This window comes from Etheostoma cragini, chromosome 13 (assembly GCF_013103735.1).
Source record: "Etheostoma cragini isolate CJK2018 chromosome 13, CSU_Ecrag_1.0, whole genome shotgun sequence".
NCBI lineage: Eukaryota > Metazoa > Chordata > Actinopteri > Perciformes > Percidae > Etheostoma > Etheostoma cragini.
Genome location: NC_048419.1, coordinates 6,523,132 through 6,539,616, shown reverse-complemented (window position 1 = coordinate 6,539,616; position 16,485 = coordinate 6,523,132). Strand labels below are relative to the sequence as shown.

Below are 16,485 nucleotides of genomic sequence, written 5' to 3'. Positions count from 1 at the left end.
GTTCTGAAGGCAAAAGGGGGTCCAACCCGTTACTAGCATGGGGTACCTAATAAAGTGGCCGGTGAGTGTATATACAAATGTAAATGGAAAGGACTTCTAAGGACTGTTAAAGAGTAACATCCTTTTTTTAAACATAAAAACATTCGCAAAATTGCGTTCGCTGAACCCACCAGACTCCATGTAAATAAACGGTATTTTAGCATTATAAAATACACTTCATTCAAAGACGACAGAAACAAAATAAAACTATGAGAAGCTGTTTTGGGTTGTCTCCTTACTTTTCAAACCATCACCACTCTAGTTTTGGTTGAAATAAACATAGTTTACTGATTTACATGTGTAAATATGTTGGCTCTAATCCCTATCTCTGTAGGGATTCTTTCCATAATGTTGTCAGACACTTAGAAAAATAATCTGAGTCAGTCAGTGGCAAAACAAGCACTTTTGTGAAGGTAAATACAAGCTGCACAATTGCCCTATTAACTTACATTGTAGCTTGTTTTGCTGCTGCCGAATGCAGCGATCTCGCTTAATACTGTACCAATGTCAAAGATTGTTGTTCCCATCAGTCACTTAGACACAAAAACAGGAAAATAGGGTCTAATAAAAAAAAACTGTTGTTTCCCTTTTAGCTTATGCACCAAAATAAGTAGTTTAGGAAAAATTGTGATTTGGATAAAAACACTCCCGCGGAACAAACCTGCATTTACTGGGTGAAAATATTTAGTTTTCACTATGAAGTGAACCACATTGTGCTTTTTAATTCTGAGATTATTTTCAATTTAGTATTGAAGTTCAAAAATAAGTGTTTTGGCATGCCTGGCCAAGTGGCTCTCTTCAGGGTATTTGATTCTTGCATGTTTTGTTTTGTTGTGAATGATGGAAAAAACAAAAAAAACATCAACATGTCAAGAAATAAAATAAAATAAAATAAAATAAATAAATAAATAAAATATTCTCATGCCTAAACAGGAAAATACAATTTTTTGAATTCAATTTTGTCTCTCTTACGAACCAAGACAAGATTAATTAATGTTTGCTAACTCATCATAAAACCAGCGGAGTTAACTGGTAGATTAAACTGTCCTCATCTGTTTACCCCGCCTCTGGCCCGCCTTTATCAGATACATCGATGTGATTGGTGCAGCTCACCTCTGGCCCGCCCATATCAGATACACTGATGTGATTGGTGCAGCTTGGTTGCAATGGCATAGCTAATGAGCAGCATTACTCCACGCCTGAGTAACTCACTGAGCAAATTCAAGTTGTGCTCTTGCAAGAACTCTGGATCTCCAGGGTACAGAAACAAAGTATAACTCATCAAAATTGTTTTGATTAAGTCTCTTTACAACAATCAACAATTTCACATCAAGATGTGAAAAATATGCCAGGTCTGCACGCCGTGTAATCTAATCATCCGGACAGAGTGTCAGTCTTCTGGACGCAGAGCCCGCTGCTCTGAAGCCTGGCATCTCCACACTAGCAAATGCTAACGTCGTTAACATGAGTTCTTGTTGCACCCACAACAAGTAGAGAACGTTTGTAATCTCACTAGGCAATCTAGCACACTTTAACAATACATGTGTTACAGTAAGTACATGGTGGGTTTCATTTGAACACTATAATCACACCTAGACAAACGGCAACCTGCACACTTACCACACGTCATACAAGACTACGTCCCAGGACCTGTTAAGGTGAGGGGTTTGAAAGTAAGGCAGTATATTCTGTATGATTTATTGGGATTTTTATTGGCTTGTAGTATTCACAGTTCTAAATTAGGGAAAGCACCTCTAGAATAGAAAATGTATTTCAGTTTGAATTTCCCTTTTAAGTTCAATATCAGTATACTCATTCTTACACAACTTTGTGTGTGTGTGTGTGTGTGTGTGTCTTTAGATGTAAGGAGCATGGGTGTGGTAGCGGGGGCCGTGGTTGGCGTGTCCTTTGGAGTCGTCCTTATCGTCCTTATCGTCTGGTTGGTGTTCCGCAAAAAGGAGATGAAGAAATATGAAGAAGAAGAGACCCCAAATGAAATCAGGTATATGGACACTTATTCTGCGTTCCAGACACAGTTTTTAGCCCGTAAGTTACGAATGCAAGTCACAACTCACAATTTAGTAGAGTCCCGGTCAAAGTCACCACGTCACCACAAACCCTTCTAGCTAGCGTTAGCTAGTGTTTGCTGATGCTAGCGATTCTAGTCAACGAAACATTTTGGGCTTCATTTAATAAATATAACCTGGAGTAGTACACAATCGATTGTGTATTGTTTTGATTACAATGTGTGGAATTACTTTACGTTACCTATTTATAATATTTCTCACGGCATCTGAACGGCATCAACAGGGGTCGCCGTTGTTGTTTATGTGTGTGTGACGTCAAAACTGTAACTGGGAGTACAACAATCTGATCAAAATGTATCAAGTTGCGGTTTGACTGCCGTTCCAGGGTACTTTCACGGGTAGAAGGTTGTGAAAACACGAGTCATGGGATGCCTGGATCGAAACATTACTCTGGCAGTCTTAACCATGTGGCTATAACCCCAGCCTGAATTATTGCATGGAAACTAAAAACGCGTGCAGCTGTATCAATCAATCAACTTGCTTTGGCACACAAAAATGGCACAATGTCAGTGAAATTTAGTGAAGTGAATACTTGGACAAATTTCACTCCACTAGTAAATGCTAATTTAATCTGTTGAGGGCACTCTTTGAACTCATGCACACATCTACTCATTTCAGGGAGGATGCAGAGGCTCCCAAAGCCAAACTGGTGAAGCCCAACTCCCTCTCGTCGTCCCGCTCTGGCAGCTCTCGCTCAGGCACCTCCTCCACTCAGTCCATGGTGCACAACATGGGGCTCCGAGGCCCACGAGCGTGTGTTCCTGCTGTGGCAGCCCTCAAGGAAAACTGCCAAGCCTCCTCCTTCCCTCAGTCTCCACCTGGCTACAATCAGACCGTTCCCAAGACTCCTGAACCACGCTCAACGCTAACCTCCACGTCTACCTCCAACTGCAAGCCCAGCCCTCCCCCTAAGCTGAGTCCTGGAAACCTGAACCGCATGGGGGCCACGCCTGTCATGGTCCCTGCCCAAACCAAGGCCTTCCAGACTGTGTAGAAGATGCGAAGACACAGAGGAAAAGACCAAGGCAGCCTCAGGACACGGCGACTAACTGAAACCCAGGATTTAGACTCTGACATAGATCCAGTTATATTATCTAGAAATATTCCCACCATTTCGCTATCTGATGGATACTTTCAGCCATTCAACTCTCACACAGGCACCTGAGCAACATGTGCCATAGACTGATTTTCCGAAGTCAAGGAGGTGTCGAAACTGAAGATACAGTAGTCTTATGGAAGGAGAGGATTGCATAAGCCAGGGAGGGAATGGGGATGAGGTAATGTAATGTGAGGAAGTCCAAAGCGCCCAACCAGACTCACATTTAATCAACGTATTACATGACATGGCAGCGTCATTCTTTTCGCTGAAGACAACATAGTTTACGTGCAGGTTGTCCCAGTACATAAACAGGATGAATGGCCCTGATTGTATAAACAGACTTAAGTGGACGCTTCATATATCCATCCATACATGTGTCATATATTTTTTTAATGTTGACGTAAATTATACTGAGCCACTGCTTCCTCTGTGCCGACTGAAAAGTCACATAGATGTGCACAATTCCCTTCTTTAGTTTGAGTGTGGCTTCAGACAGGACACGTGAGATTGTTATATTCATACCTGATGTGTCGAGGCTCAAAGAGAATTCAGAAGTGCATTTTCAGGAGTGCTTATAGTTGTGAAGATTGTTACAGGGTTAAGGCCCTACTGAGAAAGTGCCACGTTGTGATGGTTTATATTCGATAGAAGAAGAATGAAATGTTTGAATGTGGTGCCAACTAAGATCATATACGGTGATTGCTCTGCAGTACGTAGGAATCCCCATGTCAACTTGTTTGTTACGAACAGAAATGAGTTTTATATGACTCATTAAATAGTTTATGCTGAGATGACATGTCCTTGTGCACTCTTAATACAATAGAGCTGTCTAAAGAGTGCCTTTTAAGATAAATAGGCTCATTGTCATGATCAAACGTACACAGAACCATGGACAACACAACACATTGTAAATTACAAGCGGGACACTAATCTGAGTTAATGTAGACAGACAGACAGACATAGACAGACAGACAGGCAGAGACTGACAGACACATAGTTGAGACTAGAAAAGCGGCGTATAAAAACAGTCCACTTACCGACAGTTGAAGACAGACAGAGAACAAATTCTCCATCCTTCACTTTCATTCCTTCTCTTCAGTTCATAATCTGCCTCATATCCCTTTTCCTCTTTCAACTTGTCTTGTGAGTTGCAACCTACCAGCTCTTTTCAGGACCAGTGCGTTTTTTACCGCCGCTCTAGGCGAAACACAAACGCCAAATACACATATTACATAAATAAACAAGTGGATTGCACAAAGTGTCAACAATTATTGGAGTAGGCCGATGCATGACATGTGTGCATATATCCGAATGACCAAAAGGTCCCAAACCCCTTTACAGCAATGCCATGACAGCACAGCCATTTTCTGAATGATCACATTTGAACTCATCTAAAAAGTAACTGTAATAATATTGCAAATCTGACTGCAAAGTGATTGTCCAGACTTGGACCTAGCCCAACTTGAGCCTAATGAACAGAGCAATACCTAAACTGTGATTCCTATATCCTTTTAGATTTTGTGTCATAAAGTATTAGCCACCAATGTTCAACATTCCACTACATACACTGAAGTTCTGGGTCCTATCTATCCTATTTCCCGTCCAGCACCCATGTCATTTACACAGGAAATGCACCTGCATCAATCTGTGCGTCCATGGGCGTGCTGGTCTTACAGGGAGGTGTGTTCAGGTGCAGTCTGGGCGTATTGCTGTCTCGAAGCAGCGGGAAGTGATCGCGCCATTGTCGCTGATTGATTTATTGCATGTTTGCCTAGAACACACCTATGATTAATGATGACACTAAGTACAACTTAGAATATTAAGTTGAGACTGTCAGCTGCAAAACAAGCACTTTTTTGAAGGTAAATAAAAGCTGGACAACTGCCCTATTAACTTACATTGCAGCTTGTTTTGCCGCTGCTGAGATCTCGCTTAATACTGTGTTTATTAAACAGTGAACAATATAGGGAACGACCAAACCAGATCCCAGACACTGAAAACATTGTTGTGTCAGTAGATGAGCCGGTTATTTGTGTGACATCAAATGACTTCTAATACGGCCCTGAAACAGACCAAGCACCTAGGAGAGTAGTAAAAGCTTGTATATTATATATGCTGCATGTTACATTTCAAATGTTTAGAAACAAAAGCCCGCTCCGTTTTTTCTTTTCAGTTTCCGCTGGGTCTTTCCGCTTCTTCTTCTCCTCCGGGAAAACACAACCACGATGCATTGTGGTATATGGAGTAACATGCATTGTGTGTAGAATCATATAAGCAGTGCATTGTGGGTATTGTTTAGTGGACTTTGTAATGACTAAAATTTACCGAGGAGAATTTGAACACCACTACAAGATGGCGAACACACTATATAGTGCACTAATTCCGTGATGGGGAACGGTTTTGAATACAGCTACTGTCTCTCCCTCTGTCTTCTAGTCACTCACTGTGCAAATGGCCATGAAAACAAGTTCTACCTTGTGTATGTGAATATGTGTGTTTGTGTTTGGTCTCTGAATCTCATATGCAAAAGTGGGGGAGCAACACAAATACTAATTACCACTACTAACCAATAACTATTGATAATTATCTATATACCTGCCGTGCAGATGGCCTTTGGTCAAGCATTGTATTTTCCCTTTCTAACACACACAAACACACACACACACACACACACACACAGCGTGTGGTCTATGTAACTCCATGATACAGCATACTTAATACTGGTAATATTAGCATTGGGATACACACCAAGTATTCGGCCCCCTGTCAAAATTTCTTGCGTAATTTTCTAGTTTGTACTACTGTTCACCTTAATATTCAAAGTATTGTTAAACACTTCCAGTGTATATTTGAGATGATCTTTGCAATGAAGATATGTCCCTTTGTATTTTTATCCTAATTCTTGTTTTCAATGTGCATACTGCAGAGAGAATCAATTCAACAGCCGTTTATTTATCTGTGGATTTTATCCTTCTCTCTATATTAACTCAACAACAACAGGACGGCTGTAGTTAGGGAAAGAACAACGAGGAAAGGCACCGTCACACACGGGAGACAGCGACATCGCAAATTGTGGTTAGTAAAAGAACGCGAAAAGGAACTGCAACGCGCGGGACGCGTTCCCCGGGATGAAAGTCCTGTGTTGTTTGACCCATCCACCACCCCAACCAACGTCCTTACGTGGATTTGGGGCTTTTCTATAGTACTCGCTACCTTAATCGTGCTGTTACTACGACAGAAACTTCCCATTGAAATACTCTACATTGGTTTAACAGTCATGCTCACCACCATGAATAAAAATGAGAAAATCATGTCCCTGTACACAAATCAACTGATAAATAACGTCAGCATTTCACGAACTGTCATGAGACTGGGCTGTTTAGGCAGGGTAGGGCTGCGCCCATTGCATGTTGATCAAACCACTCTTTCCAGAGCCTTGCGGTCCTGTTTGGTATTGTAAATGATACAGTGTGTTCTAAACCTACTCCATCTCTAAAGTGGCCTGAGATTACTTCTGTTAGGATTCGACACTATAAAACTGAATTAAATTCATTTGTTTCCATATCAGCCAGTGATATTTCCCAATTTCAGTGTTAAACCCATGGTTAATGTGAAACTGAACTAGTTGTTTAAGTTAAGGCAACCAGACTATTTGGTTAGGTTTAGGAAAAGAACATGGTTTGGCTTGAAATGAATTAAGTCTGCTACAGAGTCGGTGACATGGTTATATACTAACAAAGTTAGTTGGTTAACTTCAAAATAGTCAAAGTGGATTTTGGTTTTACATGAGACACAAACAACATTCTCCTTGGTGAAAGTCCTATGTTTTATTTACCCATCCTTCTCTACACTGACATAATCAACATATATGGACATTTTGTTTGGTGAAGAAAATCTCAAACTGACTTGAAACCTGTGTATGTTTTTTTTCGCAGTTACTTTTTTGCAGTTAATTCGTCAAGAAAATCAGTAATACTCTAATAATACTTTCCATAGACTTTCAGAGATATCTTTAATGTCAGTCTCTTCCCATCATCAAACACTGAGATAAGATGGGAGCACAATGTTAGATGTGTCATCACAATTAAACAAAATCCAAAAGCAGTCATGTGTTTAGACCTGTCTTGACTATCAGAACTGCTTGTCAGATGTTTGCTTGTCAGATGTTTGCTGCAGAACCCCCCTCCCACACACATTTTTGCTGTATAATTATTAAACCATTTTTGTAACTTTCCAAAAAATTGCCAATCCAACATTCCCACCCATTTCACAGTGTGATTGGCCAGCTGTGTAGAGGTGATAAAGTAAATGGGTTTGAATGTTCAATTGGTTGTTTGACATTATCACTGAAGCAGGCTTTGTCCCATTTGCACTCATTCTAACTGAAAAAGCATCATTCTCAACGGAATGGGGCTGAGCTCCCAAGCTCCTACCATGCATAGAGTGTAAAGTTTAAAGAAATCTATGAGAGGAATGATGGTTATATGCATGTTACAGATACTAAACTATAGGAAGAATGTTATTTTTTACCTTAAAGCTTATGTAGTATAGAAATTGTACTCCTAAAGATAAAATGTAATCGTCATAAAAAAAAAAAAATTGTAAATTCATAAATCTCGTTTCTGGGGTCCATTTGATTCTGGATTTGTTTCTTGTATGCATTCTCTACAGAGTACTACCCTCTTGAAATTTCTTTATGTAAATATGAAAGTCCTTATACAGCTCACAGGACGCACTGTCAGGAAGGGGCTATTCCCCTCCTCTCTGATGATATCAATGTCAGGCCAAGAAAACCATGTTCATGCTTGAATGAAGGAGTGATATCTGTATAGAAACTCAGTGCTATTGTGTTGTTGTTTTTATTTTATAAAACAAAATCTGAATGGAGATACACATAGATATACTGTCTTTATTCCTAAAGTAAGACAGACTCTTGTTTACAGTCTGTTTTTTGTGTTTAATAACTGAACGTGCTTTGCCTACCATGTTCAGAAGTGGGCGGAAAGAAAATAAATTTTTGACCTCTATTCAACATTCTGGACTAGTTTGATGAAGCAGCATCATTTGGATGTGACTGTGCTTCTCAACGTGGCAGGATGTTTTTTTAATGACCGTTTCTGCTGAACTGGAAGCAACAGTCCTGTGCAATGAAAAGATCTGTCATGGTTGTACTAAGCTGCAGCCATGTAGATCTGCGCTGTTAAGGGTTTCTTATATAACCGCATATTACTGCAGAATGAAAGACAGCAGGGAAATGCTAGACTTGTCTTCTTACTCGATTTATCCAGTTTTCAACCGCACCTCAGTCTTTATCAGACCTGGGCGTCAGATTTATTGGTCCAAATAATTCATATGTTTATTTTTTGTTTACATTTTTGTGATTTGTTTTTTACTCAAGCCAGCCATGTAAACCCCCCACACAGATTAAAGGCATTCGGTATCTAGTTGTTAAGAAGAACTTTCCTGTAAAGTAAAAAGAACAAAGACATTCAAACAAGTGGAAATGTTGAATGACAAACTGGACTGGCTTTCAGTGATACACAACTATCAATGGTCTACAGATAAAGTATCAATCTACTGTTATTTAGTTTAATTGTATTTTCTATTAACCATTTAAAGTTCCTTGTCACAAAGATCAATGAATTAAAGTGGACATGAAACCACTCATGAAAGCACGTGCCCTTTTGAAGTTGTGGCCTTAAATTATAGCACCACCATCAGGCCTACGGGCATCTTATTGTAAAAGAAGCATTAGCACATCACAATCAGTTATAATAATGATAATACATTTTATTTAAAGGCGCCTTTCTCGGCACTCAATGACACCGGACAGGGATACATACGACTAAAGCAGCAAAAAATAAATAACACAACAACATTAAAAACAACAGAAGGAGGCAGAGCAATTGCCATCAAGTAGAATAAACAGCGTTAGATAAGTTTTAACTATGCTAACAATTTTCATGTCTCTAGCTCATTCCAGGCCCCAGTAACTTGAGAAAAGGCATAAATGCTCATTAGGCCACGCCCACATGCACCAATCCATATGACACTTCGGATCCTGGTTACTACTCACCCCCAGACCATGTGTACCAATTTTGGTGAAATTCTTTCCTCCACGTTTTTGCGACAATTTTTACAACAGTAAATGGCCAACTCCCTGCTAAGCCCAGCCCTTTGCAAAATTCTGTGATTGATGGCAGGTATGTATTTTCTCCAATCTAGCTTATTTAAAGTTGTGTATCCAAGTCCCACAAGGCTGCAAATCAATTGTGGTGTTGATGTAATCAATGATGAAAAAGTTCTACTAATTGTAGTGTTTTCCATCCATCCATCTTCATCCATCTTCATCCGCTTATCCTAGTCGGGTCGCGGGGGCAGCAGCTCCAGTAGGGGACCCCAAACTTCCCTTTCCCGAGCCACATCAACCAGCTCCGACTGGGGGATCCCGAGGCGTTCCCAGGCCAGGTTGGAGATATAATCTCTCCACCTAGTCCTGGGTCTTCCCCGAGGCCTCCTCCCAGCTGGACGTGCCTGGAACACCTCCCTAGGGAGGCGCCCAGGAGGCATCCTTACCAGATGCCCGAACCACCTCAACTGGCTCCTTTTGTAGTGTTTTCCCATTATGCTAATTAGCAAAAAATCCATCATGGTGGGCCTTTATGGTCAATGAGGCTTTTTTGTAGAGCACATTGGGTTGTGTGGGAAATTTCAAGTCAATTGGTCTTGAATTTGTGTGGCGGTTTCATTCAAAAATTGCTTTTTTATCGTTAATTACAGCTCCAACCTGCAGCAGATTGAGCTCATATTTCTTGGCAACCAAATGCACATCCTTTTCAGTCACTGGGCCAAGTTTCATGTTTCTGCCAAATTCCAGCTCACTGCAATTTGAGAGGCAGCGGAAGACGACGAATAATAATAATAACAAACCCAAGCAAAAATATTAGGGTTCTGGGATGGGATATGTGAAGAGGAATGAAGAAACTGCACGTTTCAGATGAAGAAACAACAGCGAAGTAAATAAGATACCTAGCCCACTCAGCCTTCCACATAGACTCCTTTGACTTTGTCTTCCTGAGTCTTGGTGTATAGAGTCTGCCGCGGGTGATGATGGCTCTGCAATGGAGAGTCATTAACCACAGCTCAACACCCCCACACTTTGCTCTAGCCTGGTCTAATGTATCTAAACAGGTTGAAGTCAGTCGCAGAGTAACCCTAACCGGTATCACAACTGTGGGTAAGAAAACACCCAAAATTATCAAAACACACATCCCTAACAGAAGACGCAGCAAAGCCAACAGTAAAACAGCAAAAGCAGCAGAATGAGCAAAAAAAGCTATACTAAAGCAGTCAACTTACCTAAGACTGCAGATCCAGTGGCAGTGAATCAGAATAAGTATTACAAGTAAGTACTTATCTTACATTCTAGAAGTAAGTGTCCTCAGAAGTCAAAGGCACTTATTACTAGTGTAGGCCTGGCTAAATTCCATTTAGACATTGAGACGTAAATAGATCAGAAAACAGAAATACTTTAAAATCATTTAAATGTGGTAAAAAAAGTAAAATATGATGAGGAAAACATAAGTTCATGTCATATACATTTATTTTGAAATGGTTAAGTATGGATAGCATGTAAAAGTTATATACACAGTTAAAAGGCAATAAAAGGTTGGAGTTCATGCTATTGATTGTAGTTTGGAGGACGTTTGTATTATTCATCATGTGTAATTGGCCACACAGCTTAACTTGATTATAGCATAATATGTCAATCTTCGTTTTTCTTTACTTTATTATTATTATTTTTTTAAGATTATTTGGGGGGGGAGGGGCTCTTCCCTTTATTTGATATCAGTGTATAGACGGGAAAGGCGGGAGAGAGATGGGGGATGAGACGCAGGTCGGACTTGGACCCGGGCCACCGCAAAAGACTCAGCCCACATGGGGCGCAGGCTCCCTCTGGGTGGACCAGAGATCGCCCTGTTTTTTATTTTTATTGGACCTAGTAGCCAAACTAATCACAAACCCAGGTAGAAAGGCGGGGTTAGTTTGAGAGATGCAGTCTGAGAGACGCGAACAATCTCTGTGAGGATCAGTACGTTGTAAGAGAGCAGTATTATCCATAACTTGGAGGCTGATAACCAGTTATGCTGTACTTTGGACTATTGGGATCTACAAGAGGTAAATATGCCATTGTGTGTGTGATTATATATGCTATGAACAGGTGTGTTACGTACGGGAAAATGTAGAGCGAGGCCTTGTTATTAGCCTGAAGGAGTTGTAGTTGCTATAATGACCACCTCATTCTAAATTATCCCACTTATTACACCGATACCTCTACCAAATAAATAAACAATTTGACACAAAATATTGATTTAAAGAGATCATCACGTGATCATCTGACAGAGTTGGCAACTTAAAGGAAAGCTCCTAGCCCAACCTTGCCAAATAGTTGTTTTATATGGTTCTGCGAAATACTTGAAGCAGAATGGCAAACAAGGGCAGAGCACAACGCAGCGATACTTATGCCATTGCAGAGGCTGTACTGGAGAAACAGAAAAGCTACTTCGAACCACGTTTCTCCCAGGTTCAACAGTTGGGAATCGACGAGAAGCTGCTATTCATGCTCCGCTAGCATCTTTGACTGCAAGCCTTGGCTCTATCAGATCTGATGTGAACCATCTAAAAACTACTGTGGAAAGCAACTCAAGTTTTCTTGACAGCTGTAACCACATTTTAAAAGAGATGGGGGCGAAGCTAACAGACATGGAGGACAGAAACCGAAGATGCAACATCCGCATTGTTGGGTTGAAGGAGGGGGTGGAAGGCTGTAATGCTATTCAGTATCTCCCGCGTTCCCTGCGTAAGTGGTTCCCGAATTTGGCAGATGTTCAGATCCAGATTATGGGAGTCCACAGAATTTACACTGATAGCCCAAAGAACAACGCCACTAGCTACACAACCAGGTAGGCGATTCTACACTCTATGTGGAACTTTCCTCTCGTCGTCAGGGGTCGGAGGGTTCGCTTCTCCCCAGATTACTGTCACGGTCATAGGACGCCACACTTTCCCCAAACCATGGATTCAGCACAAGTCAAGGGAAGATCAAGGAAGGCGGCGAGTATAGATCATTCACTTCCTCAGAGGATTCAGAGAACTACGTGAACCTGGCTCTCTTGCGGCAGCGAGGAGGGCCAACGCTTCAACCCTTGGTTTGTCTTGTTCTCTTAATGCGTACTGTTTTTTTTGCACTGTTGTCTGATATGATTACGGAGACTGTGTTTCTGAATGCCCACCTTTCACAGGCTAGCTGGACCACTGCCAGGCTAGAGTTGCCTTTCCAATGTGCTTGCTATTTTGTGCATTTTGTTTTTGTTGACGGTAAATTTGTTTATTTTAAAGGTAATTTAGTGTGGAACAAGTTGCTGTTCCAACTAGATAATTATGGGGAAGATCCAATCTTAATCACAGACCTACCTTAAGCGTTATCCTTTTCTGGCTATGTTTCCCCCCCTCTCCCTTTTGTTGTCTGTTTTTTTCTGTATTTTACATGTTTTGTGTATCGAGGAACTTAACTTGGAGGTACTGTTGTGCAGGCAGTAGCAATTTGCTTTTCCACATGTACTTGCAGTTTTTTTGATAATGGGTGATCTTACATTTTTTGATTGGAGCTGTGGTGGTCTGAATGCACCTCACAAGCAAGCCTTACTAAGAGAGAAGAGAAATGTTGACCCTGCACAGTTTTTAATGCCGTAATGTTATTTAATACTAGACATACTCCGGTGGTAACTCAGTTCACATGGACAGTACATGCAGATAACTTTAGTCTGGTGGAGAGAACCATCTGGAAGGGCTTTGGAACTCAAATTGCCATTCAAAAGACCCTTTATTCATTTCTGCTCAAAGAGCTTTGCTTCTGTCCTCCATCCACTACTGTTCATGGATGTATTGTAAGAACTGTAAGACCCGCTCCCTGTTTGCCGCTCCGCTCCCCCATCCCCTGCCCCTTCTGATTGAGGACAGAGGAGGAGAGAGCATCGCTATTTAGTGTTTAATCGAGGATCTGTGGTCTGTATTCATAGGAATGAATTACAATAGAAATAATGCATTCATAAGTCTCTAAGAGGCTCAGAAAAGTTGCTAAATCTAGCGAGACAGACACCACGTTGGCAATGCTGTCCACAAAGGTGCAGCTTCCTGATTTCTTATACTACGGAGCGAAATCACAGAACATGCATGCATTAATCGCACATTTAAAAAATGTGTGGTGTGAAAAGGAATTTGTGTCAGGGTGTCATTAACCTGTTCATGTTGACATCCCTGATTTCAAAGTACAACTGATGCAGTGACAAATCTGTTTAAATCTTTCACATCTGTAGTTCACTGGGAATCACTGTTCCTACAAGTTAAAGCGGGACCTTGTCTGTTGAACTGTGGCCTTAAACAGCTTGAAGTGTATCCTAGGTGACGGATTTCAGGTTGACTGTTGACCCTTAACATTGATTAGTGGTGAAGGGGGGAACTATTTGCCAAGCTCCTGTAAAACAACTGTCAAACAACTATTGTCTTCATTGGCCAGAAAAGTTTTACAATCCATTGTTCAGCCAATGTTGGCCTCTAGTGGTAAAGGGCTACTATGGCATCATGCAATGAAGAAGGTTTAGGGTTAAAAATAAAAGAGTGTCTTTAAACAAGAGAGCATTACACACAGGTAGAAAGTGTATAAGTCCAGAAGTTGAATGCTAAGAGATGAAGCCATTGTTGAACATGGCTGTAAATGTAAATGGACTGTTCTTATATAGCGCTTTTCTAGTCCTACCAACTACTCAATGCACTTTTACATAGTATAGAAACCATTCCCACACATTCATACACTGTGGCCAAGGCTACCATACAAGGTGACACCTGCTCATCAGATAAACATTCACACACATTTACAATCCAATGGTACAACATCTGGGGCATTTTGGGGTTCAGTGTCTTGCCCAAGGACACTTCGCCATGGGACTGCAGGGCCAAGGATAGATCTACCATTGAGCCATCAGCTCATTCTGCTTACGGCCCCTACTCAATTTTCAGTTCGTTTTTATTTATTACTTAAACACATTTCTTGAAATTATGCCTCTTTTCCTCAAAACTTAAACACAACTCCATAATGTCTCACCCAACTCCCCTTTTTTCAGGTCAAAATGAAGTTCTCCAGTCCAAACCATTCAATCTGGCTGAAATACGAACTTTGTCTCAGCCATGATGCACAAGCCCTCAAAAATACACACTACAACATAGTGCACACTGGTGAGAGAAATTCAAAACAATACCACAAAAAAAGGTTATAAGTAATGCTGGTTGTGTTTCCTCAAAATACAATGAACACAACAAAAGACAACAAATATACATGTCATTGTTGTTGTCAGCAACACAGGCTTTATTGGCCCTAGCCAGGCAGTGTACCTGATCCACCCTGGCACACAGCAACTGAAATGTCGAGGCAGGCTTCTTCCATGGCCTGGGGGAGCTGAACACAGATAAAAGATTTTCAGTTATACACTTTCCCCCACCATGCCAAAAAAAGGGAGAAAGTATGCAAGCAGAAAGACGTTGGAAAACATTCTCCTTCCTTTTCCAACTCTCCGGTGTCCTTGGCCTTGTCCATCATCATTATAAACACTGACTGGAAGCTGTTGTTATTATAACTTAGATTTGAAATCTCTCTCAGCTGCAAAAAACTGTGACTGCATATTAAAGTGCTGTACTGTTTGGGTTTAAAATCACTTCACATTTATCCCATCTCCAAATTGGAAATTGCAGTATTGTTGGACTCAAGGAAAACAAAGAGTGTGGAGGACAATAACATTTTAGTTGCAACAAGTCTGTAAGCTTGGCAAGCAATCAGGAAGTTAGAGCGTCGTTCTAAAGCATTGTCCTGACTAACTCCAACATATGGTAACATGGATTTTGTTCCGGCCTACTTAGATATCAGATTTAAGATGTGGGGAGGGGATTTTAACTCATTAATTGGATAAAGGAGTGATGCTTACATTCGATCAAATCCGACAGAAATAGGGCCTCCTGAGAAACCACTTCGTCAGGTATCTGCAAATTCTCAGCTTCATTCAGAACCAAGGCAGATATGACTTGGACTATCAGGCTTCACAATGGAACGTTTACTTCTTGGTTGAGGCAAGAAAGCAGTTCTCGGTCAGGGGTATGCTGATCGGTCAGGGGTATGACTCTGCTAACAATATGATCTTAGAATATCTTTGTGGCAAATGGGATGCTGATCTCAATCTCACATTAGATGAATCAACATGGTTGGAAATATGGCGGTAAGCTACATAGATTTCCATTATGTAAAAGCAACAGAGAGACTCAGTTCAGAATATTGCATCGCTTGCAGATCACACCACAGCTCATAGCAGACATAAGATGAACCCAAGTTTGTCTAAAAAGTGTTCCAAATGTCAAGTAGAGGTGGGAAGCTATAGGTCTATAGATCTGGACCCCTTTCTGGTATATGCTGGTGAAAAAAACTTACAACTATTGTATTAAAAGGGATGATAGCTGGCAATGAGGAAAACTGGCTTACTGATGTTTTTGAATTGTAAGGTTGGATATTATTTTCTTTATTACTCTTCTTTCTTTCCAGATATGTATTTGCCACATCACTATCAGTTGTAATGGGTCTGAGCATTTCCTTATGTAAGTGTGTTAATGTGTATGTATATATACTTAGATCCCATGTCTCCCCAGTCATACTTAGTTTAAGGTAGGGAGACAATTTTCTCTGAGTGTATTGTGCTGTGCATTTGTAATATGTAGGTCACAGGAGCATGTTCTGCCCTGAATTGTTGTAATAATTAATAAAAACTATTTGTATCAATAAATATAGTTTATTACTTGTGTTCTTATGTATTTTATTATTCCTTAATGTGTTCAACTTCAAATCGCAAAACAGTTTAATTGGAAAGTTCACGACTTGAACGTTAGGGCACCCCTGTTGTCCAGTGTTTCCATGTTCCATTAGGAGCTTAGGGGAGAATTACTTTGACAGAAAGGCAGAAGTGGCCGTTAGACACATACTAGACAGGGGTGCTGCTGTTTATTTGAAAGGGAGCAAACAGATCCTTCTCTCTTTCTGAGGGTCCCCTGTCAAAAACGTGTTACAAGCTTGAAACTGGGTCTCTGGGGGCAGGTTTTGGGGTCTTGGCAGGTTCCCTTCCTTCCTCTACCTTTAGGCTTCAAAAAGTAGCCTCCCAGGTGCAG

The 16,485-nt window shown here is 40.8% G+C and overlaps 1 protein-coding gene and 1 long non-coding RNA gene across 2 annotated transcripts in view; one reads left to right on the top strand and one right to left on the bottom strand.

The window, feature by feature from the left end:
* The window catches only part of LOC117955670, an 11,484-nt gene extending 9,078 nt beyond the window's left edge, over positions 1-2,406 (bottom strand). Inside the window, exon 1 of the long non-coding RNA XR_004659110.1 lies at positions 2,328-2,406. This is a non-coding gene — a long non-coding RNA (uncharacterized LOC117955670). The remainder of the gene's footprint in view (positions 1-2,327) is intronic.
* LOC117955669 (CXADR-like membrane protein) overlaps positions 1-3,663 on the top strand; it is a 69,895-nt gene extending 66,232 nt beyond the window's left edge. Inside the window, exons 6-7 of the mRNA XM_034890297.1 lie at positions 1,900-2,041; positions 2,745-3,663. Coding sequence (XP_034746188.1) covers positions 1,900-2,041; positions 2,745-3,120 — 518 coding nt within the window. The 3' untranslated portion in view covers positions 3,121-3,663. The remainder of the gene's footprint in view (positions 1-1,899; positions 2,042-2,744) is intronic.
* Positions 3,664-16,485: the final 12,822 nt, after the last annotated feature.